Source organism: Balaenoptera borealis (assembly GCF_965194805.1).
Source record: "Balaenoptera borealis genome assembly, chromosome: 13".
Lineage (NCBI taxonomy): Eukaryota > Metazoa > Chordata > Mammalia > Artiodactyla > Balaenopteridae > Balaenoptera > Balaenoptera borealis.
Genome location: NC_138870.1, coordinates 18,347,118 through 18,372,380, shown reverse-complemented (window position 1 = coordinate 18,372,380; position 25,263 = coordinate 18,347,118). Strand labels below are relative to the sequence as shown.

Sequence of the window (25,263 nt, the reverse complement as noted above, 5' to 3'; positions counted from 1 at the left end):
GGTGCCGACACTATTTAGACTCTTCGAATAATTGTTGACTTTCGGGGTTATCGGGTTTATGAATAATGTACTCGTTAAACACTAAACAAAGATATTCATTGATTTGCAGGTATTTTATAGAAGAAAAATGATCTCTTTCCTCCTCTTCCTCCATTCCTTAATCTGAGCATGCATTGCTAGTATGCATGGAGACTCCAGACTCAAGCAAGAAACACACCATTTCCAAAGAAGGATTTTCCCTGGGAAGGCAGAGCTCCTGGTCCTCACCAAGTACTTCCAATTCCCTTGCCTGCTAGCTGTGGCTAGAAAGGCTGGGCTGTATCTCTGCATTGTCCTGTTTTCCCCCTCTTTTTCTTGTTCCCTTAATCCATTCCACATCTTCTATCTTTTCCCTATTACTTTTTTAACAGTGCTATTTCAACATTTTACTCATACTTGATAACTGAAACTTTCCTGATTTTGCTTTTAGAAAGTGCCTAAATATGAGGAAATCTGCTTGTGCCTCCAGAAACAGATTTATACATTCATGAATCTAGCCATGAATTTTGACTGAGTACCAGCCAATGTGACAGGCCTGGAAGAAAGAGTGGAAAGCCACAGATGTGAGCCTAGTGGGGAAAAAGACACCCATCAAATAATTACACAACTAGATATATATAATTACAAACTGTAATAAGTATTATGAGAAAAATGTGCCTATTTCAGCGAACCATAGAGGGCTTCCCTCTGGGACACTTACACTTGATCTGAAGGGGAAAGATTTGAGGAGAATTTTAGGCAGAGAGCACAGCATGTACAAAGGCTCTGGGGCAGAAAGAACCATGGCCTATTTAAGAAACTGAAAGAAAGCCAGTGGGGTCAGGGCTCAGAGGAAAAAAAAAAAAAAGAGAGCATTAGGAACTGGATTCTGCAAGATCTTGTAAGCCAGGTTTCGAATTTGAATCTTTAGCCTAAGAATTTGAAGGCAATTGAGTGTTCTGAATTTCAGTATGACTTGATCCAATTTGCATTTTTCATAAAAAAAAACACACACTTTAGTTTTCAAGTGGCAAGAGTGAATCTTAGAAACCATTACAAGAGATGAATGTAACTTAGACTAGGGTGATAATGGCAGAGAAATAGAGAAGCTGGGGAATTCTGGAAATATCTATGAGGCTGCATTGACAAGGGCTTAAAAGAAACAAGCAGAGGCAATGCCACAGTCATTAGCAGAGCAGATTCTAGAGCCAGACCTCCTGGTGTAATCATGGCTCTGACACGTGTTAGCTGTGTGACATCGAACCAATCCTTTAACCTTAGCCTCATTTTCCATATCTGTAAAATGGGCAAACTATTGGTCCTTCCCACCCAGGGTTGTTGTGAGAACTAAATACTTAATAGACATAAAGCACCTAGTCCATTGCCTGGCATGAGTGCTCTAGAAGTGTGTGATGCTCTCAGCCTGGTTACGGAGAATGTCGATGGAGAAGAAGGAGGTGCTGAGGAGGATGGTCAGAAATGCATTCATTGCACTCAAACATGACTTCAATTGGTTAAGAGGAATCACATAGGACCATGAAATTATTAAGCTCTGAACTGGTAACAATCTGTAAGAAATGATTGTACTTTTGCTCAACGAGAGAATCTTTTTTTCAGGTCAGATCCCAAAGAGGAAATTACTCTCCCTTCTAAAAGTGATTTAAAACAAAAGAACACGATTTTTGCCGAGGAATGCTGAACACCAAAGAGAAAAATCACAAGTGGGTGCCCAGATATCACAGAACACTAGTATTAAACTGAAATAGAAGTTGTTCCTCAGGAAATAAGGAATTAGAAGCAACTTCCTTAGGAAGCTATTGACACACTCAATCATCCACCCTTTCAGCAAATACTTCCAGAGTGTGTATAACATGTCAGGCAATTTGCTAGGTGCAGGTTACAAAGGTGACCACAACAGACAGTGTTCCTATCTGCCTAAAGATTAGTGTGGAAGCATTAAGCAAACCCAAGAAATTATTTTAAATAAAACTCTATATCTGAAATTAACAAATTAAAAAAGGAAATAAAATTGATAAAGGAAAAATGAGGAAAAATAAGAAAAGTTACTAAACATGATAAGGGCTATATTTCAGAGTTCAAGAGCAAACATTCTATTAAAATATTAACACTAAAAGCAGTCTCATAAGTGTCACTCATAGACACATTATTATTTGGCAATGTTTAGTATATTCTAGCTCTTCCAATCAAATAAAAATGAGACGTGCTATAAATATTAGGAAATAACTACTATCTTTAGATGATTGCCTACCTAAAAAAAATTCAAGAAACACCATTAAAAACCTATCAGTGCTAATAAGACAATGTAATACGGCAGATACAAGAGAACTGTAAACATTAACCCCTTTCCTTTATACTAGAAGAAATTTAAACTTGAAATGGAAAACCTATCTCATTTCACATATCACACTAATGATAAAGGATTTAAAATACCTTGAATAAATTAAAGTAAAATGAAGTAAAATCTTACATGAAGAAAATTACAAAACTACTAATGATAAATCATAATAAAATAATTTTATATATTATGAAATTTACTAACAAAAGCATTTATATACAGAGATATTTTAATTTCTGGGTGGGAAAACAATATCATAAAGATACATCCTTCCCAATATAAAATTACTTGAATTCCAAGCAGAATCTGAATGAATTGATGCTTTTGTTTTTGACTGTTTTGGTGGTGGTGGATTTATCCAAGTGCAATGGAATCAGATGAGATATTTAAAGCATGATAGTAATATGGTCATAGTTTTATATTTAAATGCTCACTCTAACTGCTGCATGGAAAATGGACTATTTGTGTCTGTGGCAGGAAGGAGAGCTAAGGAAATGTGGGGAGCCTAGTTAGGAGGAGTAAGGAGGCTGTGGCACTTAAAGGGTTACAGCTGAGGGCGACCTGGACCATGGTGGTGGCAGAGGCAGAGGAGAGAAATGGACTCCTTTGAGGTATAGTTAAGAGAAAAAAAAGTGATAGGACTCAGGGCTTAAACTATGAACATTTCCAGATGCAGAATGAAAAATTTGGAAGTATTAATAAGGACCCTGACACGAGATAGTGATTTCTAGTAGGGAGTGACATGAAACAGACAGGTTGCTAGGAAGTATTAGGGAAAGTTTCAAGAAACCCCAGGCATCTCAAAAAGAAGATTCAGAAATGATGAGAAGAAAGACTTTGCTCTCATGCACATCTAGCTAAAAGCTTTCAGCAGCTCCCTGCAAAGAAGAAACTAGAAGTTAGTATCGGAATTTTCATTTGTATTTTGCTGCATAGATTACACTTAAGTGTTTAAACATTGTTCCTGTTACACATGGCATAATGTGAATTCAGTCATGCTTACCTAATCCTATGTCTTCATAAAATCCTAAATAGTGAAATCCTCCAGAAACTGATATGCATTAAATATCTCAACCAGGTGAATGCTACCTGAATTGAACTTAAGCTTCTGCTATCCAGAGTAAGGAAACTAGGTGAGCAGTATTTCTCATAGAGCTTTATTTTACCAGGTCCAATTTCTGTACGCTGTATTGACCCCAGAGAAGGAATTATTTGCCCCAGAGGAGGATCAATCCCTTTCTCCTGACTTCTCAGGCAGGTTTAAGGAGGTCAATTCTCCATGAGGATGTTTTTCAAAAGTATCATTTTGGCAAATAATTACCATCACTAACAAGAGTAAAATCCCCATAACGATCTTCTGAATCTCTCAAAAAAAAAAAAAAAATCAAAGGAGAAAGAAACTGATGCTTAGAACAGATAATAACTTTCTCTTCCTGTTATTCCACAAACGGCTCTGCTCCTCACTGAAAGAGACAAAATTTTCATTTTAAATGATGTATTTCGGTAGAGGTGAATTTCTAAAATTCTGCACAATTAAGATAAAATTCTTAATTTCATATATATACTCACAGACTGGTACACATGTCCCAGCCTGCCCCAAAAGCTCCTGTGAGGTGATGAACTATGCCAGGTATGAACCAATAGTTCACACAAACTTAAAAAGCCATTCTTTGTTATTTGTAGAATTCACTCAGTTTCAAACATAGATTTTGTTCTCTTCTAGAAGTATTTGGATATCTTACAGTTCCTAATTAAGATTTGTATGATTTGAGACAAAACAAACTTTAATAACAGCTTTCAAGATCTTCTTCTATTTTTCCACAAGTGACCTTGTGAAAGTTGTATGCTGTATTCCTGAGTCAAGGCCTAAATTTAAGGAGGTGCAAAGGTGAGATAATAAATGCTTTCTGAGCAAACAGTATCTTTGAACTTCCATCCAGAAGTTGATTTGGTCTAAGATTGAAGGACTCAACATCAGTTTTTAATAGCAAACCTCTAACCTAGTGTCCCCATGTATTTACCCATCTCTCCCCTGAAGGTAAGAACTGCTAGGCTAATTGCCAAAGAGATAATAAATTGCTTTTAATTTTAACTCTTCCTTGGTTATTTTAGAAGACATTGCATGCTTATATTCTGATTATTCATTTTCTGAACCTACCTGAGCAGTATCTGCTTGTACTGCAGTTAGTTTATCTTCTCTGACTGGTTCACCCTCAGAAGTATGCTGTCCCTTACAAAAGAAGTACTATTTAGCTAATTATGATGTTTGATATATTTCCAAGAATAAATATTTTCATGAATTATGGGATTTTCTGAAGTCAGGGACATAAATCAATTCTGTTCACATTCCTTTGGTGGAAAGTTAGTTCCATGTCTACACCTGGTCTCCAGAAAACTGGGAAATGTGTTTCAACCAGGTGGCCATATACCCAAGATGAATGGGAAAACCTGTTTGGTACACAATCTAAAAAGTAAGCATTCTTAAAGTTTTCTTTTATCCAAGAAATAAACATTTGGTTTTGCAAACCAAGCTAAAGTTTCTAGGTATTGTCTCAAAAAAAAAAAGAAAGAAAAAGAAAGAAAGAAAGATAGGAAGAAGAAAGAAAGAAAGAAAGAAAGAAAGAAAGAAAGAAAGAAAGAAAGAAAGAGAGGGAAAGACTTTTTAAAAAAAATCATAATAATGTTAACATGTCCTATGGATGGTACAGAGAGCAGCATTATCTTTATCATTCACTTTCTTATTCACCTTTGATTTATTTATTCATATGTGGTTTTAACTAGGCAGCTATACACATGTTTGGTGAAACACTGACTTCATTTAAAACACTTGCCTGGGATGACACATCCAAGAAAAGAAAAACACCAAGAGTCAAGCCCATGCTCTTAATCACTTAATCTTAAGATTTAGAGCTTAATCTTAAGCCCATGCTCATATCAATATACTGAAGTATATATTATATTTGCTTCCTACAATACTTACCTTCATTGCACTGTGTTAGAAAGACCTCTGAAAACAAATAACAGGACATATTTGCCTTGCATTGGCCAGCACATGGACTTAGAAAAAAAATCTCTTGGCATTTTCTAATACTGCTTTCCTCTTAACCTTCCAATCTAAATCAACACTAAAGAGTATTATAATCATATCAAGAGAGTGATTCCGCAGTATTCCTTGGGAGCCATTTCCATGTTACAAGAACAACTTGTTTTGTAGTCAAAGTGCACATGGAATTGCCAGTCACATAAAGTAATATGACTTCTCCTCCAAGTGCAGTGATTGAGAAATAGCCTGGTACTGATCTTGTGAGAAATATGATGAAAAAATTACCTTTCAATATGAATATAATCTAACATTAAATTTTAAAATCCTATTTTCCTACAAAATTGTGTTTATAATAGGGCTGAGTGATGTCTATGACCGTGACGACTTTTCCTTATGATCTGAGACCATGGCATCCAGGATTTGTGTTTAATGAGAACTTGTTTTTATGCCTGCTGCACACAAAAATGGAGATTTAGTAAGCTGATAAAAATAGGTAAACCCAAAAATATGTGTTCTCAAGGGGACATTTGGTGAAACTTATTGGTGTTAGAGTTAATTGGGGTCCCATATGTGGCTGCTCTCACCAAGGTTGGGTAGGACTGATTCCCTGGTTCACCTAACTACCCTGAACATTGACTTAGAAGGTAAAATAGGCAATTACCGACAGCCACTCCCCTGGCAGAAATCACTTTAATACAACGGCCGTACTAATGTCATTATATTCAACAAAGAAATAAATATTACTACATCGACTATTTTCATAACACTGTTTTGGAAGAAAATTAGTTTAACATCACATATGTAACTTGTTCTCCTTGTCATATTTGTCATATATATGTATTTTATAAGTGTCTGCATATATATATAAATATACATATATATATTTAGTATAAAATCACTGTGTAAAAAAGATTTGGCCACATTTTACATCCTGATTTTGGTGGAGAATGCCAGAAAAGTCAGCCTGTAACTTGATATTTCTAACCTCCACACCAGTGTCCTTTCATCCAAGTAGAGCTCAGAGAAAAGGGAGTCTCAGTGGCAACGAACCAATGGTTTCCTGAGTGAAGACCAGGGCAGAGGCAGATTCGTAGCTCGAGCTGGCCTGCCATGAGTCAAGTTCATGCACCCTGATTGCAATCCCTGGGGTCTGAGCCAAAGCAGGATTTGGCAGACACTGTACCAGGGACATGCATGCATTCTCTTAACTAATCCTCGCAACAACCTCAAGAGGTCAGTGTTATCACCCCCATGTCACAGGCTAGTGAGTAGTTCAGTTCTAACTGAGACTAGCCTGTCTCCAAAGCCCTTTTCTGAAACAATTTCACTATGCGACCTCTCCAGCAGTCTGGTAAACACACAGTATCATCAGGCTTTGGCTTCTGCTCTTGGCAGATTTTGTTCTCAACTCCACACACCTTTGCTCTGGATTCTGATGATTTTTTTTAACTGATACGTTTTTAAAATGTGGTCATATTGATTCTCTTTAAGTTTTAATGGGAAAAAGGAGGAGGGGTATACATTGACAAAAGCATCATAAAATTTGATGGAACTTCTCAGAGTGACTTACTCTCTCCCCAGAGAGATATCATCTCTCTGCCTTCTCCCTTCCCCCAAATCCCATTCTTTCAGCTCTTCATCCACAAGGGCTAAAGCTACTCTTTTTAAAATAAAGCCAGGGAAGAGAGCACAGCAAAACAAAATCTCTATTCCAAAAACAAGTTCTGGGTGTCTGAGCAAGACTCCATTTATGCTGCCACTAAAATAATCTCAATGGTCAAAGTCAAAAATCTTTCTCATTATCATCAATGCAATGGGTGGGAATTGTCAACTTAGATTACAAGGTTAATTTTAGAATAACTACTTCTTTCTTTGGTCATTTCCTGATCAGCAACTCCAAATGTGCACAGTAAAAAATTAAATCAGAAGCTTAAGATTCCTGTGTTTTTAGGGAGTCATTTACAGTTAACCTAAATGAGTAAAATAGCCCTGCAGAGACTAAGGGAACTATGGTGACTGTTAAGAAGACAGATTTCTCCAGCTCCGGCTGATTGCTATTGTGAAGGTATGCAAATAGGATCTAGATTTTTCAGGAGAAAATAAGAGCCCAAAGTTTTATATGAAATCTCCCTTTTTTGAGAAATCATTGCACCTTTTGTAAATATGAAGCACTATACGTACCAAGTAAAATTCAGGTGACCATACTGTGACCTCTGCTATAAAAGCTGAATTTTCTGGAGCTCTGTTTCTGCACCCTGCACTCCCTCTTTCTGGGATCTTACTACTCCTGTGGCCTCAGTTACCAGCTATGTCCCAGATCTCTCCTCTGAGGTTCTGAGTAGGGAGAATATCTAACTTTCTACTGGACATCTGGCTGGTATCTCAAACTCACCATGTCTAAAATTGAAGTTATTACCTAATCTCTCAAGTAAATCGATTCTGCCACCCAGTGTTTCTGATTTTAGAACACTGCATGACCATCTGCCTAGGTGCCCAAACTAGGTACCAAACTACTCTTCTCCACACCCAATCAACTCCAAGTTCTCCACACCCAATCAACTCCAGGTCCTGTGAAGTCTTTTTTTTTTTGCGAATTGTATTTATTTATTTATTTTTATTGAAGTATAGTTGATTTGAAATGTTGTGTTAGTTTTTGGTATACAACACAGTGACTCAGTTATATATATATGTATATATTCTTTCCCAGATTCTTTTCCCCTATATATTATTACAAAATATTAAGTATACAATACAACAGGTCCTTGTTGGTTATCTATTTTATATATAGTAGTATGTATATGTTAATCCCAAACTCCCAATTTATCCCTCCCCCCACTTTTCCCTTTGGTAACGGTAAATTTGTTTTCTATGTCTGTGGGTCTGTTTCTGTTTTGTAAATAAGTTCATTTGTATATATATATATGTATTTTTTAGATTCCATATATAAGCCATAACATATGATATTTGTCTTTCTCTCTCTGGCTTACTTCATTTAGTATGATAATCTCCAGGTTTATCCATGTTGCTGTAAATGGCATTATTTCATTCTTTTTTATGGCTGAGTAATACTCCATTGTATATATGTACCACATCTTCTTTGTCAACTCTTAAACACATCTCACTACCCACTTCTCTCTAATCCCATTGCTATCACTCTAATGCAAATTGCCACCAGCTCTTCCATAGATTACATGAGTCGCTTTTTTTTTTTAAACTGAGGTTGGGTTTTATAGCCAGCATATAAGTGGAAAATCTTGGTCAAAATGTATGTGTCAACCCTCAGGCACATTCACAGAGAGATACTCAGACTATGGAAAGACCAAATGTAGGAAATGCAGTCCTCTAGTTCCTTCTCATTCTAAGGCATCCTCTCTTCTCACTGAGTGGATCCTCTCAAACTATTTAAATTTTTCTCTCTTGTTCTAGCTTCTCTTTGTCTAGCAGATATAATTTAATTTTCAGAACTTAAATGCTCATATGACGCATATCCAAAAACTGTAAACACATCATCTTTAGTCTCATCCCTTCTTTCTCATGGTTGAGTAATATTCCATTGGGCATATGTATACCACATTTTCTTTATCTATTCATCCATCAGTGGATACTAAGGTTGTTTCCACAACTTGGCTATTGTAAATAATGCTCCAATGAACACGGAGGTACAGTTATCTTTTCCAGTTAGCATTTCTATTTCCTTCAGATAAATACCCAGAAGTGCAATTGCTGAATCATATGGTAGTTTTATTTTTAATTTTTTGGATTGTTTTCCATAGTGACTACATCAATTTAGTGTACAAAGATTCTCTTTTCTCCACATCCTCACTAACACTGGTTATTTTTTGTCTTTTTGATAATAGCCATTCTAACAGGTGTGATGTGATATCTCATGGTGGTTTTGATTTGCATTTCCCTGATGATTAGTGATGTTAAACACCTTTTCATGTACCTGTTGGCCACCTGTATGTCTTCTTTGGAAAAATGTCTATTCCGATCCTCTGCCAATTTTTAAATCAGATTGGTTTTTTTTTTTTTTTTGCTATTGAGTTATATGTTTCTTATATATTATCACATATATGATTTGCAAATATTTTCTCCCATTCATAGGCTGCCTTTTTATTTTGTTGATGGTTTCCTTTTCTGTGCAGGAGCTTTTTAGTTTGAAGTAGTCCCACTTGTTTATTTTTGCTTTTGCTGCTTTTGCTTTTGTTGTTAAATCCAAAAAAGACGTTGCCAAGACTGATGTCAAGAAGTTTGTTTCCTATGTTTTCTTCTAGGAGTTTTATGGTTTCAGGTCTTATGTTTAATCTTTAATCCATTTTGAGTTAATTTTTGTGTATGATATGAGAGAGTGGCTTCGTTTCATTCTTTTGCATGTGGCTGTCCAGTTTTCTCAACACAATTCATTAACAAGACTGTCCTATCCCCATTGTATATTCTTGGCTCCTTTGTCATACATTAATTGACCATATCAGTGTGCATTTATTTCTGGGCTCTGTATTCTGTTCCATTGATCTATGTGTCTGTTTTTATGCCAATAACACACGTTTTGATTACTATAGCTTTGTAACATAGTTTGAAATCAAAACGTGTGAGCCTCCTGCTTTGCTCTTTCTCAAGATTTCTTTGGCTGTTTGGTGTCTTTTGTGGTTCCATTCAAATTTTAGGATTGTTTGTTCTATTTCTGTGAAAATGCCATTAGAGTTTTGATAGGGATTACATTGAATCTGTAGATTGCTTTGGATAGTATGGACATTTTAACAATATTAATTCTTCCAATCCATGAACACAGACTATCTTTCTATTTCTTTGTGTCTTCTTCAATTTCTTTCATTAATATCTTACAGTTTTCAGTGTATATGTCTCTTACCTCCTTGGTTAAATTGATTCCTAGTATTTTATTCTTTATATTGATTTTTTTATCCTTTAGCTTTACTGAATTCATTTATTAGTTCTAACAGTTTTTTGGTGGAGTTTTTAGGATTTTCTATATATAATGTCATGTCATCTGCAAAGAGTGACAGTTTTACTTCTTCCTTTCTGATTTCCTCTTATCTCTTTTTCCTGGGAGATCATTCTCTATATCTAGTTGTATTAATTCTATCATTACATGTATTTAATTCATCACTCTCAAAGTCCTTTAATTACTTGTTTCATAGTGACTTTCCCTGCTAGAATGTAAACTTCACGAAGTCAAGAATTCTGATCACAGTACCTGACATACAGCATTTAATTCTCCATTTTAATCTTGTTTCTATAGTCACAACAACAACCCATGCATAATACACTACAGACAATGGACAAGTGAGAGCATAGAAATGAACTATATAGGGAAAGGCATTCTCTTTACCTTAAGAAGAAAAAGATCAAATGTTAATAACATGTTCATTGCTGCTCTTATAGCATTGAGAAGAAAACCAGAGATTATCTATGGAAGGGATAAAGTCTTACATTCTAGAATTTTTGACTGATAGGCAGGCTTCAAAAGCTCAGATTCCATTCCTCCTCTCTTGCCCTTCTCAATATTCCATTTTTCATAGAGCAAACTGAGAAATCTTTGAAGAGCATAAATAAGATCACATTACTACCCTGCATAAAACCATTCAATGACTTTCCAATGTAACCAGGATAAAATACAAGTTCTCAACCAGCTTTTCTATGATTTGTTCTCTGCTTTTGTCTCTGACTTTCTCCCCTCCAGACTTCTTACTCATTTTGCTCTGGGCCCTAAGCACATTGGTCTTTCTGTTCCTGTGTGAGTTAAAGGCATTTCTCTCTCTTCTCCCAGATCTTCAAGTGTTGCCTCTTTTTCATTATTTCTGTCTCAATTCAAACAATACTTCCTCAGAGTCATCTTTCTTGCCCTCCCCAGCTAAAGCATCCATTTCTATCAAGTAGCATTCTCTACCACTGTGGTTTTTCTTCTTCAGAAAGTTAGCTGCCCCGGAAATAATATAATTTGTTTATTGGCTTACATGGTTAATGTCTATCTGTTCGCACAAGGGCAGCAACTTGTCTACTGATTATTGAAAATAACTTCAGCTCCTGTAATAGTAGTACACAGTAGGTGCTCCATATATATGTTAACAGCATCTTTCTGGATATGCAGGTGCAGGCTAATCAAGCCTTTGAAATCCTAAAGACCTCCAAGAAGATTGCCAAATAGCAAAGCAAATATGTGGTTTTCTAAATGTATCTGGTGACCTCTGCTGGAATATTTACCAAGGAAGCCAAATATGAATTCTAAGTTTTTTCTTAATTGCCCTCTCACTATTTTTTTGTTATACTCACAGTTATGGTTTATTACAGGGAAAAGATAGAGATTAAAATCAGCCAAAAAAAGAAGAGCATAAGGCAGAGTCCAGGAAAAGTACTAAGTACAGAGCTCCCATTGTCCTCTCCCCACGGAGTCTTGTATGTGTTGTTTTCCCGGGATCCGTGTACAATACAGGGAGTATTGCCACTAGGGAAGCCCACCTGAACTTTGTGGTTCAGAGTTCTTATTTTTTTTTAAAACATTTTTTAAATCAAAGTATAGTTAATTTACAATGTTGTGTTAGTTTCAGGTGAATGGCAAAGTGATTCAGTTTTATATATATACATATATATATATGAATATATATATTCTTCTTCAGATTCTTTTCCATTATAGGTTACTACAAGATACAGAATATAGTTCCCTGTGCTATACAATAGATCCTTGTTGTTTATCTATTTTATAGATAGCAGTGTGTATATGTTAATCCTAAACTCCTAATTTATCTCCCCTCCCTTCCACCCTGCTATCTCCTCCAGTAACCATAAGTTTGTTTTCCATGTCTGTGAGTCTATTTTTTTTTTTGTAAATAAGTTCATTTATATCATTTTTTAGATCCCACATATAAGTGATATCATATGATATTTGTCTTTGTCTGACTTACTTCACTTAATATTATATTCTTTAGGTCCATCCATGTTGCTGCAAATGGCATTATTTCATTCTTTTTTAGGGCTGAGTAATATTCCACTGTGTGTATATCCTACATCTTCTTTATCCATTCATCTATCAATGGACACTTAGGTTGCTTCCATGTCTTGGCTATTGTAAATAGTGTTGCTATGAACATGGGAGTGCATGTATCTTTTTTGAATTAGAGTTTTCTCAGGATATATGCCCAGGAGAGGGATTACAGAATCTTATGGTAACTCTATTTTTAGTTTTTTAAGGAACCTCCATACTGTTCTCCACAGTGGCTGCACCAATTTACATTCCCACCAACAGTGTAGGAGGGTTCCTTTTTCTCCACACCCACTCCAGCATTTGTTCTTTGTAGACTTTTTAATGATGGCCATTCTGACTGGTGTGAGGTGATACTTCATTGTAGTTTTGATTTACATTTCTCTAATAATTAGTGGCAGAACATTCTTTTCATGTGCCTGTTGGCCATCTGTACATCTTCTTTGGAGAAATGTCTATTTAGATCTTCTGCTCATTTTCTGATTGGGTTGTTTGTTTTTTAGATATTAAGGTATATGTTACTTCTTTTTACTGAATGATAAAATGTTGGTGTGAGTGTAAAATTAGAGCTCAGGACCTTCTGAGAGTCTTTCTTCCATCTTGGAGAAACCCCACATCCCATTCTGTCTAGATAACTGTTCTCTTTCCTCTCCCAGCTAATCAATTTGTGCTTTTAGCATAAATCTTAAAGGACAGTATTCAGGGATATAGGAAATAGAGAACTTTCTCTGATTTCCCTCCAAATCTTATTGCATAAATGACTGTCCTTCTTTGCACATATATCTGAAGGAAGCAGATTCATCCAGATAACATGGATCGATAAACATATATCCCATGGATATATGGTTCCATTATTTCACTTCTGCTGACTCAGGGAGCAGTTTTGAAAAAGGGATTCACTGCTAAAAAGCAAAGAATTGGCAAAATGTGTTCTCATGTCAGGAATAATAGGTTCAAGAGTTATATTAGTCTACTTTGAGGGGTCATTAGGAGATGATGTGTTGTTGAGAGTGCTTGTCCTTGAGGCAAAACCCCAGGTGAGAGCCAAGAATTTCAGAAATTCAAAGTAATGAGAGTGGGAATGAGTGAAACAATCAGGAGGTGATCTGATGACACTTTAAAAAACTGTTTACTTGTCCTGTGTATGGTATGACTATATGTACACATTTATAGCAGAAAATTTGTAGAACACAAATAAACAGAAAGATCACATAAATATTAATCATAATCACTACGACCTAAAGAAAACCATTGTAAGAAATTTGTTTATATCTATTCCAGTCTTCTGTTTATATACACTTCATGAGTAGAAGTGTATGTATACTTTTTTTTTACAAATTGAATCAGTCATACTATTTTATTTATGACTAGTCATACTGTTTACATACAGTTTATTTTTATTTAGTATGTCATGAAATATTTTCATTGATCTAAGTTCATCCCCCCCAAATTTTTATGTAATTAATTATTTGAACAGATAATATATGCATGTGGCACAATATTTTAAAAATTCAAGAAAAGTAAGCTTCCTTTTCACTCCTCTTCTCTCCAGTAGTAACCATTGCTATTAGGGGAAGCTTTTAGTTGACCAATATATGTCTGATAAATAAGGCTGGAAGTTATTAAAGAGGTCAGTATAGTGCCAGGCACTATACTAAGTCCCTTACACAGATGATCTCATCCTCGCTTTAGTAAGAAAATCAAAACTTAGTTAAGCAATTGGCTTGAGGTTACATAGCTGATAAGTGGCAGATTGGACTTGCCCTCACAAGTGATGAACTTACAACCAAGCACGTGATACCTGGCACATACTGTGAATGAATAAAGTCTCACAGTGTAATTTGGATAATGTGGATCAGCTATCCTTGGGCTTGTTCAATCCTGGAAGAACCAATCTCAGGGTTGCTGAGACTAGACACTGCAAACTTCAAGCTCTATCACAACCCTGTCACCCTGTTCTCACTTCTTGTCAACATGTCCTTCTGTTTGGTTTTATTGGAATTTTTATTTGCAGGACTCACAGGGGTTATGTCAACACAAGCAAGTCATTTTGTGAAGCAGAAAGTCATTTTCGATAATTTGGGCTCCTCTTTTTGTTATTTTAGTACTTGAATTTTTTGATTAGCCGTTTAACTTTTTTCCCACCACTTGAATGAATGGATAATAAACTATATACTTAAATTTACAGACAAAGATAAGAATCAAATACGTCACTGAATCATGGAAAAGATTTTTAATCTACTTGATCCACATTGATTTATTAATATCAGATAATGAAATATGGTTTTCTCTATCTTGAGTCATTAAAATATTCTTAAGTAGGTAAGGCCACCTGTACAGTAAATGGCTAAAGACCTAATTAAAGATTTTAACCTTTCTAACTCTAAAAAGTTAGAATCTTTCACTAGGTTTTAATACTAAGAAGTAACAAATAAGATTAGTTATAATAAATAGTAAAAAATTAAAATAGTAAAAGTACTAACAAGTAACACACTATTCTATGAGAATTCTGCTCATAATTCTAACGTGAAGGATATTTTGTGTGAATTTCAATTCTGCTGCTATATGGAATAGTAATGTAAACATAATGATTGTAGGCTAAAACTGTAAAGTAAGAGGTTTCAAAACATTCATTTTGTGAATGTCTTTACTCCCTTTAGGAACAATATAGAGTGTAGCTGTGTGTGCAAATAAATTAGCACATACATGTTTATATACATACAAACACATGGGGAAAGATATATATTTATAGCATTTATTGACAGGCTGATCCTGATCATATTTCAGAACCTAATGTCTTTTGCAATTTTCTTCCCATATTTGAACACTTTTACATCCATGGAATTATTTTTTTATCAATTTGATAATATTTGAGGTAATTGTACACATACGACTAAAATTAATTTCTACAGCCTCATTAAAATGATGGTCTGATGATCATGGGTCAGTCAAAATTACATTCTTTGTATGTTATACTCAAAGACATCCTGGCATTTTCATAGGGAAATTTTTAAGAAAAGTAATTAAGGAAAGGGGAACCAAGATCGATGCCTATCATCAAAATTAGATTTGTCAATGTAGAATGAAATAAGTAGAAATAATTTTTCTTAGTGATCCAGAAATGGGAATCAAGAGAAAAAATAATACCTACTTAGGAAATCTAAAGGGATTTAGAGCTTAGAAATACACCCCAGTCAATTCTACGTGTAACGTACAACGGTCTGCAAAATTTATAAGGGGAACTGCTACTCCTGGATCACTTTGGAGGTAATGAAATAAGTACTGGTGACTGTGTGAGTCTAGGAGTTTGGTCAAGAGGACAAGGGCTAAATGTCCAGACTCACGTCATGATCAGCCTGTGAAGATTCCATTATCCCGGGGGGTGCTTACCTAAGCCCCAAACTGGAGGGTTTTACTTGTGATTGTTCTGGGTTGTTTGGGTAGATATTGATCGGAGATAGTGTCCTCACTGGACCTTCCCAGAAAGACTGTAAAAGGAGCCAAGAATTCTGCCTTCCATTGGAAATTCTCTGGGAAGGCCATGAGATTTCTTTCTGCTGGTTTATTCCTGTGAGAAGCTACCAAAGCCTGTGATCTACCAGCTCTGAACCTCTGAGTCCCTAACGTGCACCACTCCTAGGATTACAGTTCATTGAAAGAGGGATTCAAAAGTGCCAGAGAACTGAAGGAAGAATGCTCCGAGGCCGATCGCTATCTGTGACATCCCTGGGTGGGCTTCCTCGGTGGGAAGCCAGACTCCCTGTGGAGGATTTACTTCTGTTTGAAGTCGCTTGGGAAGTGACCAATAAAGGTTTGTACTGCCCCTGAGGTGGTTATTTGCCAGATTGCTGAAGAATGTAGATTAGGATTTCACAGAATGCTCTCTAGTAAGAATGACTTGCCAGTGAGTGAGGAAAGTATTCAAACCGAATATGTTTAGATTACGTTTAACCTTGTCTATTTCGACAAGGTTGAAATGAAAGGCAATGAAAACTTAAACTGGTGTATGTGTTGAAGGAAGAGAAAATTGAAAATATTAGTCATGGCCAGACAATGTGCATTTAAATTAAAATTTGAAATCCGTGTTATGACAAAACAGGAATATAGAGTTAATATTTACCTTTCTGGTCTTATGATTTTTCTCAGCAAAGAAAAGCACAATTTTGTACTTTATTTTAGGGAGAACTGTGCCTGATCAGGACCAATTAGAAACTTTAACTCCACACTCCGTTAGCGAGTATATGAAATATTTAACAACATTTCTAATAATTCAAGATTAGCTTGGAATTAAAGTTTTAACTTAGAACCAGTTCAGAAGGCATAATATTGAGCTCCTATTAAGAAGAATGCATGTAATTTTTTCTTCAATACTATGTAAACATAGACATTATAAAATAAGAAAGGAAATCAAATTGCCAAAACTAAAACAATTTCCTAATAAGGTATAGTATCACTTATGCTGGATTGGAGATGGCAAGGCAGAGAACTGTGACCTAAATGATTTTTATGATAAAGTTATCTGTAAAATTATTAAAAAACAATTCCTCATGGATTGATATTGTCTACTTTAAAAGTGTCAAGACTATTACCACTAATACTGAAGGAATATTGGTAAAGAAAAAGGAACCGTTCTGAAGGTTGAGTTCTTCAAGGTCATGAAAAACCAGACCAGAAGATTGATGGGTAAGGCAGTGATAACTTGTGGAATTTAAAGGATCTGAAATGATAACATGTGATGTGATCTATTACATGTTCATTTTTTTGAAATTTATTTTTCTGTTTTTATTTTTTATGACATGTTTATTGCAGTAGTCTAAAGGATCTGAAATAAACATGAATGTGATACATTACTTCTTCCTTTTAGCTAATCAGAGCCAGCAAAACCTCAAAATCAGAGAAATTGTATTTAGAATCTGATTTTTACCTTATGCTCAGTGTTCAAAGCTCTCATGTGTATGCATTCATAAAATTCATAAAATCATAAAATAAAAATTAAAAACAAATTCTTCCTATTTAGGAATGCATGGAATGAATGTCAGAAAACAAATCACAGTCTTCCTCTTTGTAGTTTAGTGAGGAAGAAGGAAAGGCGACAGAAATCTTAATATGGAAGCGTGAAGTATTATACCTATAGCTGTTCCTAATGTTCTTTTTCCAGTCCAAGGTTTTTAAATATGCCCAAAGCTCCTGGGAACAGAGCCATCTCTACTACATATAAATCCCAGACTGTGACTTGAAATAGAGGTTGTTTTCTACAGAGTAGGCAGGAACTCCAGGATATAGCTCATTGGTGGAAAAAACTGGGGGACACTCTTTTGCACCAAGAATCAGTTCAGAAGACCTCTGTGTGGGTTCTCCTGAGCAGAGCCCCTCTCTTTCCTTCTAGCAAACATTGCTGGGGCATTGTCTCCCGGTGCTGGGCACACCCCAGTGAAACTGTTTATCCCACAGATCTTATATCCTGACTACATGCATGCAGCTCTCAGGGCCTAGAACAGTGCCTGGTGTATAGAAAATGCTCAATGGGTTTTTTTTCTTTTGCATGAAGGAATGCATACATTTATTTTTCAACCTCTAAGTTGCCTTCGATACTTATTTTCTTTCATTTCCCATGCAAGAGGAAGGGAATTTTCTTGTCAAGATGGGACCCACAGAGTGATTTACCCAAATTGGTATCATTTCCAACATACCTTTAATATTTATCATGGTCATATTTTTAAGAAATTTTTATATAAATGGACAATGATTGTGTCCATCCCTGATAAGACATTGACACTACAGTTTCTTTGAAAAAATTTACTTTGAACTTTTACTTCCCTGCAGTTCATAGCAGTGATAGGAGGCAGCTCTGAGATCATGACTCCAAGTCCTCCACTTCATAGATGAAAAGGATGTCTACAAGGCATTAAATGACAAAGCAAATGGCAGGGTTGGGACTAGCGTTTAGGTCTCCTCCGAGTCCACTTCTCTTTTTTATTACCACACAAGCATTACAAATTAAAATGTCCAGTTTCTAAGGAAGTGCCCTGTAGGCGAATGGACACAGGACTTTAGTCAAAACGGTCAAGGTTTTCTAAGACTTAGAAAAAAATCTCTTAAACTGTCTGAATATCAGTTTCTTCATGATAAAATGAATGTAGTATGCTCCAGCCATCTTACAATGTTTTGTGGAAACAAGAAAATGTATTCATATCCAAGAAGACAAAAGATTTCTTAGGGGAAAAAAAACTCCTTACTGCCAGAATTTTGCCCATGAACAATGGAACTGTGTAAAATATAACAAACAAGAGAGTCATAGTTAAATTATTGGGTGTTCATTCTCAGATGTCAAAATAACCTTTTCTACTTGTTCACATTAACCTTGAAATTTATTGCTCTTATTCAATAAAGATTCATCAAGTGTCTATTGGGTATCAGACACTGGAAAACAAGGGGCTTAGAACTTAACAATACAGAATTGATTCCTAATCTTCCAGAATTTACGAACTTGTAGGAAGATGGACATTGAACATGCAATTGTAGTCAAATGTAATGAGTGTAAGAATGAGAACAAGGTGCTCTAGGACTATAAAGGCAGACCTCATTTTATTGTTTCGCTTTATTGTACTTAGCCAACGTTGCATTTTTTTTTTTACAAATTGAAGGTTTGTGGCACCCCTGCATCAAACTTCGTGTCTCTGTGTCACAGTCTAATAATCCTCACAATATATCAAACTTTTTCATTATTAATGTATTTGTTATGGTGATCTGTGATCAGTGATCTTTGATGTTACTACTGCAAAAAGATTATGACTCGCTGAAGGCTCAGATGATGGGGAGCCTTTTTTAGCAATAATGTATTTTTAAATTAAGGTATGTACATTATTTTTTTAGGCAAATGCTATTGCACGCTTAATAGATTGTGGTATAGTGTAAACATAACTTTTATAGGCACTGGGAAACCAAAAAATTCATGATTCGCTTTATTGCAATACTCGCTTTATTGGGATGGTCTGAAGCACAGCCTACAATTATCTCTGAGGTCTGCCTGTAATTTGGTGAGGGTGGGGGAGGTTTTTACCTAGTTGGAGGCTTGGGAAGAACCTTTGACGAAAAGACATTTGAGCTGACACCTGAAGGATGAATAGCTGTTGGGTAGAGATGAGGAGGCGGTGATAAAGAGGGGACATGTTCTATGCGTGGGAACTGTACATGCCAAGGTACAGAGGTGAGGAAGTATACTCTGTTCAATGATCTGAGGGAAGTTCAGAGGCAGAAAAGGAGTGGAGCATGAGAGGAGACAAGAGAGACCAGCAAGGGCTGGACTGTGGAGTGTATGGTGAGTTAATAGCCTTAAGGAGTTACATTTCCAATCCACAAAGGATGGGAAGCCACTGAAGTTCTAGATAATGGAAAGTGTTAAGGAGTCAGATGTGGTTTCTTTTATTTTTTTATTTTTTAGTTTTTTTACTGAATGAAAAATTCTTTAAATCCTATAGTGCTTTAGTGTTTGCAACTTTCGCACACATGATTTCATATAATCCCATAATAACTTTTTCCCCCTACCCTATATTGCTCCTCCTCCCTTCCGTCTCCCCACTGGTAACCACTAATTTGTTCTCTATGTCTGCGAGTCTGCTTCTTTTTGGTTTTATTCACTAGTTTGTTGTATTTTTTAGATTCCACACATAAGTGATATCATACAGTATTTGTCTTTCTCTCTCTGATGAATTTCACTTAACGTAATGCCTTCCAAGTCCATCCATGTTGCTGCAAATGGCAAAATTTCATTCTTTTTTCATGGTTGAGTAGCATTCCATTGTATATACACACCACAAAAAGCACTATTACTAGTTGAGGGACAGGCTAGCAGGAAAGTAACTGTGCCATGGTCTAGGATGGAGAGTTTTGCCCCAATATTGGAAATAAGCTTTACTTTCAACTTCTTTGCTACAATCATTTCTTCTATACAAACTTGCCCAGATCATTGTAGACTGTGGACCAATGACCATGTTGAGGATATTTAGGGTCATTAAAAAGAGTTTAATGAATGTTGTCAAAAATAATGTATGCTACTCTAATAAACGTGAACACTTCTGAAATTTAGTCACTAAATGGATGCTTCCCTCTAAAAGTTGACTAAAAACAATTTGTTTTAGCACCAAGCCAGTGTCAACTGAAAAAAAGATTGCACAACCTAAAAGTTGAGAACTGCGTTTTATTCAGCAGACTTTCTGAGGACCATAGCCTCTCAGTTCACTCTGAGGGACTGTTCCAAAGAGGTAAGGCAAGAGCCAGGATATATAGCAATTTTTGCTGAAAAAAACAAAACAAAACATGAACATGTAGTCAGACATCAAAAGGTTACTGCTAATTACAAAGACAGACATCTCAAGCTAATGACTTTAAGTATTTTCTATGTTTGGAAAGATGCAAGAGTCTGGGCTCATTGAAATCATTCCTTTGATACGCTTCTTAACTATCTAGGGCCAGTATCCTGTTTTTCTCCATCCTGAATTCCCCTCAGGGTGTACCATCGGGGCAGCTGCAGTGGCTGATGCCTTTATGCACAAAACATCCTTTGTTTACTGAAATGGCAGGTGACATTCTTTGTCCACACCAGCTTATTGCCTGACAGAATATTTCTCCCTGCTCCCTTCTCAAACTGGACACCATAGTTCTGGGTTACATGGTACAAAAGGCACACGGAATAATTCAGAAAACTACAGTCGAAAAGATGTGGTAGAAACTGATTGCGATCAAGTCCACTACTGCAATCTGAGGCAGGAGTTCTAAAGGTGGGGACCTTGATGAAAGTGAACTTCCAGGAGTTTGCAAACCTTCTAAAATTGTATGTGAAAATTGTGTGCTCATACGTGTACGTGCTTTGTCAGAGAAAAGGACTGAATGATTTCATCAGATTTCCAAAGGCCCCTATGATTTTTTTTTTTTAATTTAAAGTTACGTTTGTGACTCACATTTTTTTATTTTATTTTATTTATTTATTTATTTATTTCTGGCTGTGTTGGGTCTTCGTTTCTGTGCGAGGGCTTTCTCTAGTTGCTGCAAGCGGGGCCCACTCTTCATCGCGGTGCGCGGGCCTCTCACTATCGTGGCCTCTCATGTTGCGGAGCACAGGCTCCAGACGCGCAGGCTCAGTAGTTGTGGCTCACGGGCCTAGTTGCTCCGCGGCATGTGGGATCTTCCCAGACCAGGGCTCGAACCCGTGTCCCCTGCATTGGCAGGCAGATTCTCAACCACTGCGCCACCAGGGAAGCCCCAAACTCCTATGATTGATGTGAGAACCACTGCTCTAAAGTTCCCTTAACCTTGGGTTCCTTTTTATTAACCCAGAATGTTTAGAGCCAAAAAAAAAAAAGCGATTTCCCCTAAGTGCTGTTTTCCAAATGGCCTTTCTCTAGAGCAGAGTAGAAAGGATTCCACCCTCCCCAAGACTTAAACATGCTTATCTTTGCGTGATACAGCTCGCTTTCTCCCTCCGCCCCTCCCACCACCATTTTCAAAGACTCATCAGTATGTTGTTCCATAGAGTTACAATCGGCCGTCCGTATCCACGGTTCCACACCTGCGGATTCAACCAACTCTGGATCAAAAATAGTCAAAATAAAATTCCAGAAAGCTCCAAAAAAGCAAACCTTGAATTTACCACATACCAGCAAATTATTTACACCCCCATTTACATTGTGTTAGGTGTTATAAGTAACCTAGAGATGATTTAAAGTATATAGGAGGCTATGCATAGGTTATATGCAAATACTATGCCATTTTATATAAGGGACTTGAGCATCCTTGGGTTTTGGTATCCACAGTGGTGGTTGGGCAGTGGCGTCCCAAAACCAACCTGCTGTGGGTACCAAGGGACAACTATACTTACGATCCTGCTATCTAAAGCTTGTGGGCTCTGGAGTCAGACTGCCTGGATTGTAATCCCAACTCCATCATTAGCTTTGTAATATTGGATCCATCTCATAGCCTCTCTGTGTCTCAGTTTCCCTGTCTAAAAATAAAGATAATAATAGCATCTTCCTTAATAGTGTTGTGAAAACTAAAAGAAATACCAACTGTAAATCACTTAGAACTGTACTTAGCATCTATTAACACTCTGTTACCTTATTATTATTTCTTACAAAGTTTATTCATACAGTGGGGGCATTAAATCATTCATTTTCACACTAGCTCTCACTTTGAGCAATTGCATGTTTCTATTTTTAAATGCAAAAGAAGAAAGAGAAAGAAAATACATGGATCAAAGTTACTACAATCATGGGCAACGCTGTAGTTAGAGGTTGGGGTTTCTTTGCCTGGTGTGGATATGCAGTGGCCATGTCATGTCAAAAGCATCCTGAACCACACCACATGAAACACACAGTCTCTGTAAGAACCATGCTTGTCACACACATACCTTCAAGATGAGCACCGGTCTCTCCACTTCCCTTTCATCCAGATTGCCATGACTAAGCCCTTCCTGTATAAAATATTCAGAGCCGCCGTTGTGGATGTAATCAGGGTGGGGCGTGCTTGTGGGCATGCTCTTAGTGTATCATCTCCCACTGCCCTGGACTGCGGCTGCTTTGATTTGAACCACACACCCAGCTGACTGCTAGGCACACAAACATTTGGTGGCCATCGTCACCAGTAGCATTTAATCTCTTTCCTACCAAGACCTGCTGCCTCAGAGAAAGATGTCCAACTGTGTAATGACTATCCCTGCTTCTTTAACTATGTCTTGGGACAGGAGGGTCGGATTAGTAGCTATGCACACTGAAATCATAGACTTCTAAATTCTCTGACTTTCAACCATTGAAAAATAGTGAAGAGTCTCTCTCTATATATACTTATATTTATATATTATAACATATATCTCCTTTTCCTGGCTGGTGCCCACCTTCCATACTGCCTTGGAATTCTGCTTTTAACAATATCAGCAGTGTTTCTAGATAAAAACTTGAGGTTTTAGCTACTTCATTGACATATATGCTATGATAGCTCATCTTTTCTTTCTGATGAAAGGCTTGATACTTTGCCCTCACACTAAAGACAGCTTCCATGTTGTTTCAGGAAAGTATAGATCAATAAAAGACAAAGTACATGTTTGAAAGTGAAGGGTAAGTCCAAATTCAATGACCTACACTGTGGTAAAACAATAATTCATTAAAAAATATGTGTTGGTGAACCTTTGGTTTGTACTCCAGATTTGAAAATAGGAATGACCCTATTTCTCAGCTATCATACTCATCTTTAATGAGTGTGCCGAGAGAGGAGTTTGAGGTATAAGGTGGTAAATAGAGTGAAAATTAAGGAAAGTCTTTGGCATATAAATCTGGGAAGGACAGAGAGGGCCTGAAATGGAGCTTGAACATGTGAAATAGCAGTAAGAGGACCTCCCCACAGAAAGACTGTACGGGGAGAAGCCTGGGGGTGGGTGGGGAAAGATTTATTTACAATCAAGCCTCAACCAATATGGGATGAAATTTTTAAAAATTTTATGTTTTTATTCCTGATAGACTAAAAAAACATAGCCATAGTATTTGTAAACACTCTAAGGCTATTTGGGGACTATTTATCTCAAGGTTGAAGGCCTCAAATGGGAAAAAGAAGCAGCAAATTAATTGTGTTTATCTTTGCATTTCAATTCTCAAATCTAACCATTTATTTTTTTTTGAAATAAAAAATTTCTCTTCTCCCTGACATCCTTTAGCAAATAAAAATGTGTTTGCATTAACCCGAGTGTATTTCAATTTGCAACACATAATCTAACAAACAAGGATGTTCGAAGGTCTCTGGGCAAGGTACACAGCTGCAAATAAAAGAGAGTTTTCAAGACTAGAAATGTGAATTAGACATTTAATAAGTGTATGCCATCAGAACCTGATAACATAGTCCCCTGGATAATATAAAGATGAAGGAAAATAGTCTACAAAGAGGAGGAATTATTTGGAGATTTTCCATTTTTATTGACAGTGGGGTTGAATAAAGCTTATATAAATATATATACTTTTAAATATGTTGCTAAGATGTGACTCCAAGACTTTAGAGAAAAGTTCTTCTTTTTAGTTGCTCTTGCAAACTATTTCCCTAATGTTTTTTCCTCAACAAGTGGTTTTGACAGTTCCTAAATTTTTCTGGAATTTGGGGAAATATTTAGGCATCCTTGATGTTGGCATCAGTTTATGTAGACTCAGATTCGTGGTTGAATGGTTAAGTGAATCCTGTCTGCTCTGGTCCAGTCTGAAAGGCTCTGCTTGCAGGTTTGCAGAGCCTCTTCCTGGTCCCACGCTGTCCTCATCAGCCACCTGAGCTGAGACTGATAGTGTCCTTATTATCAGAGGCTGCTCAAGTGACAGTTTAAATTTCTTTTAGGTGTGGTCAAAAAGTTTTTTCTTAAAGATCAAGTTTCTAAGGACAATAAATTTATGTAGGCTTATATGAAAATTACATGTAATATTTACATTTTGGTAGTTACATTAGCTCTTTTCTTTTATAAATTAATGAACCCCGTTGTATCATGTAATAGTACTAACATTTGCCTTTTGTGTCTCACCTCTCAAAAGGCAATTTACCAAAATGTGTATTTTGAGTGATTCAGACTTTTAAAAAAATTTGCAAATGGCAATTCTACCTTTTGGCTCTCAGTTATGACTATCGGTAAGATTTATTATTTAAGGTCTAATTTACTGAAATAAGAAATTTAAGAGATGCAGTAGGTATCAGACTTTACATCCTGAAGAATTGAAATACCTTATGAAAAACCATGGTGAAAAATAAGACTTTTTCTTCTTAATATACAAGTAACAAAATTTTTCTTGGAAGTGGGGTTGATGATTGGTGCCAGAATCTGTACTGGCTTGGGAA

General features: G+C 36.4%; 1 protein-coding gene and 1 long non-coding RNA gene across 3 annotated transcripts in view; one reads left to right on the top strand and one right to left on the bottom strand.

The window, feature by feature from the left end:
- LOC309609923 overlaps positions 1 to 15,336 on the bottom strand; it is a 477,943-nt gene extending 462,607 nt beyond the window's left edge. Inside the window, exon 1 of the long non-coding RNA XR_014233659.1 lies at positions 1,985 to 15,336. This is a non-coding gene — a long non-coding RNA (uncharacterized lncRNA). The remainder of the gene's footprint in view (positions 1 to 1,984) is intronic.
- Positions 15,337 to 15,358: 22 nt separating this feature from the next.
- The window catches only part of GYS2 (glycogen synthase 2), a 58,016-nt gene continuing 48,111 nt past the window's right edge, over positions 15,359 to 25,263 (top strand). For both annotated transcript variants that reach the window (XM_082351978.1, XM_082351977.1), the window contains exon 1: positions 15,359 to 16,222. In XM_082351978.1, coding sequence (XP_082208104.1) covers positions 16,105 to 16,222 — 118 coding nt within the window. In that variant the 5' untranslated portion in view covers positions 15,359 to 16,104. The remainder of the gene's footprint in view (positions 16,223 to 25,263) is intronic.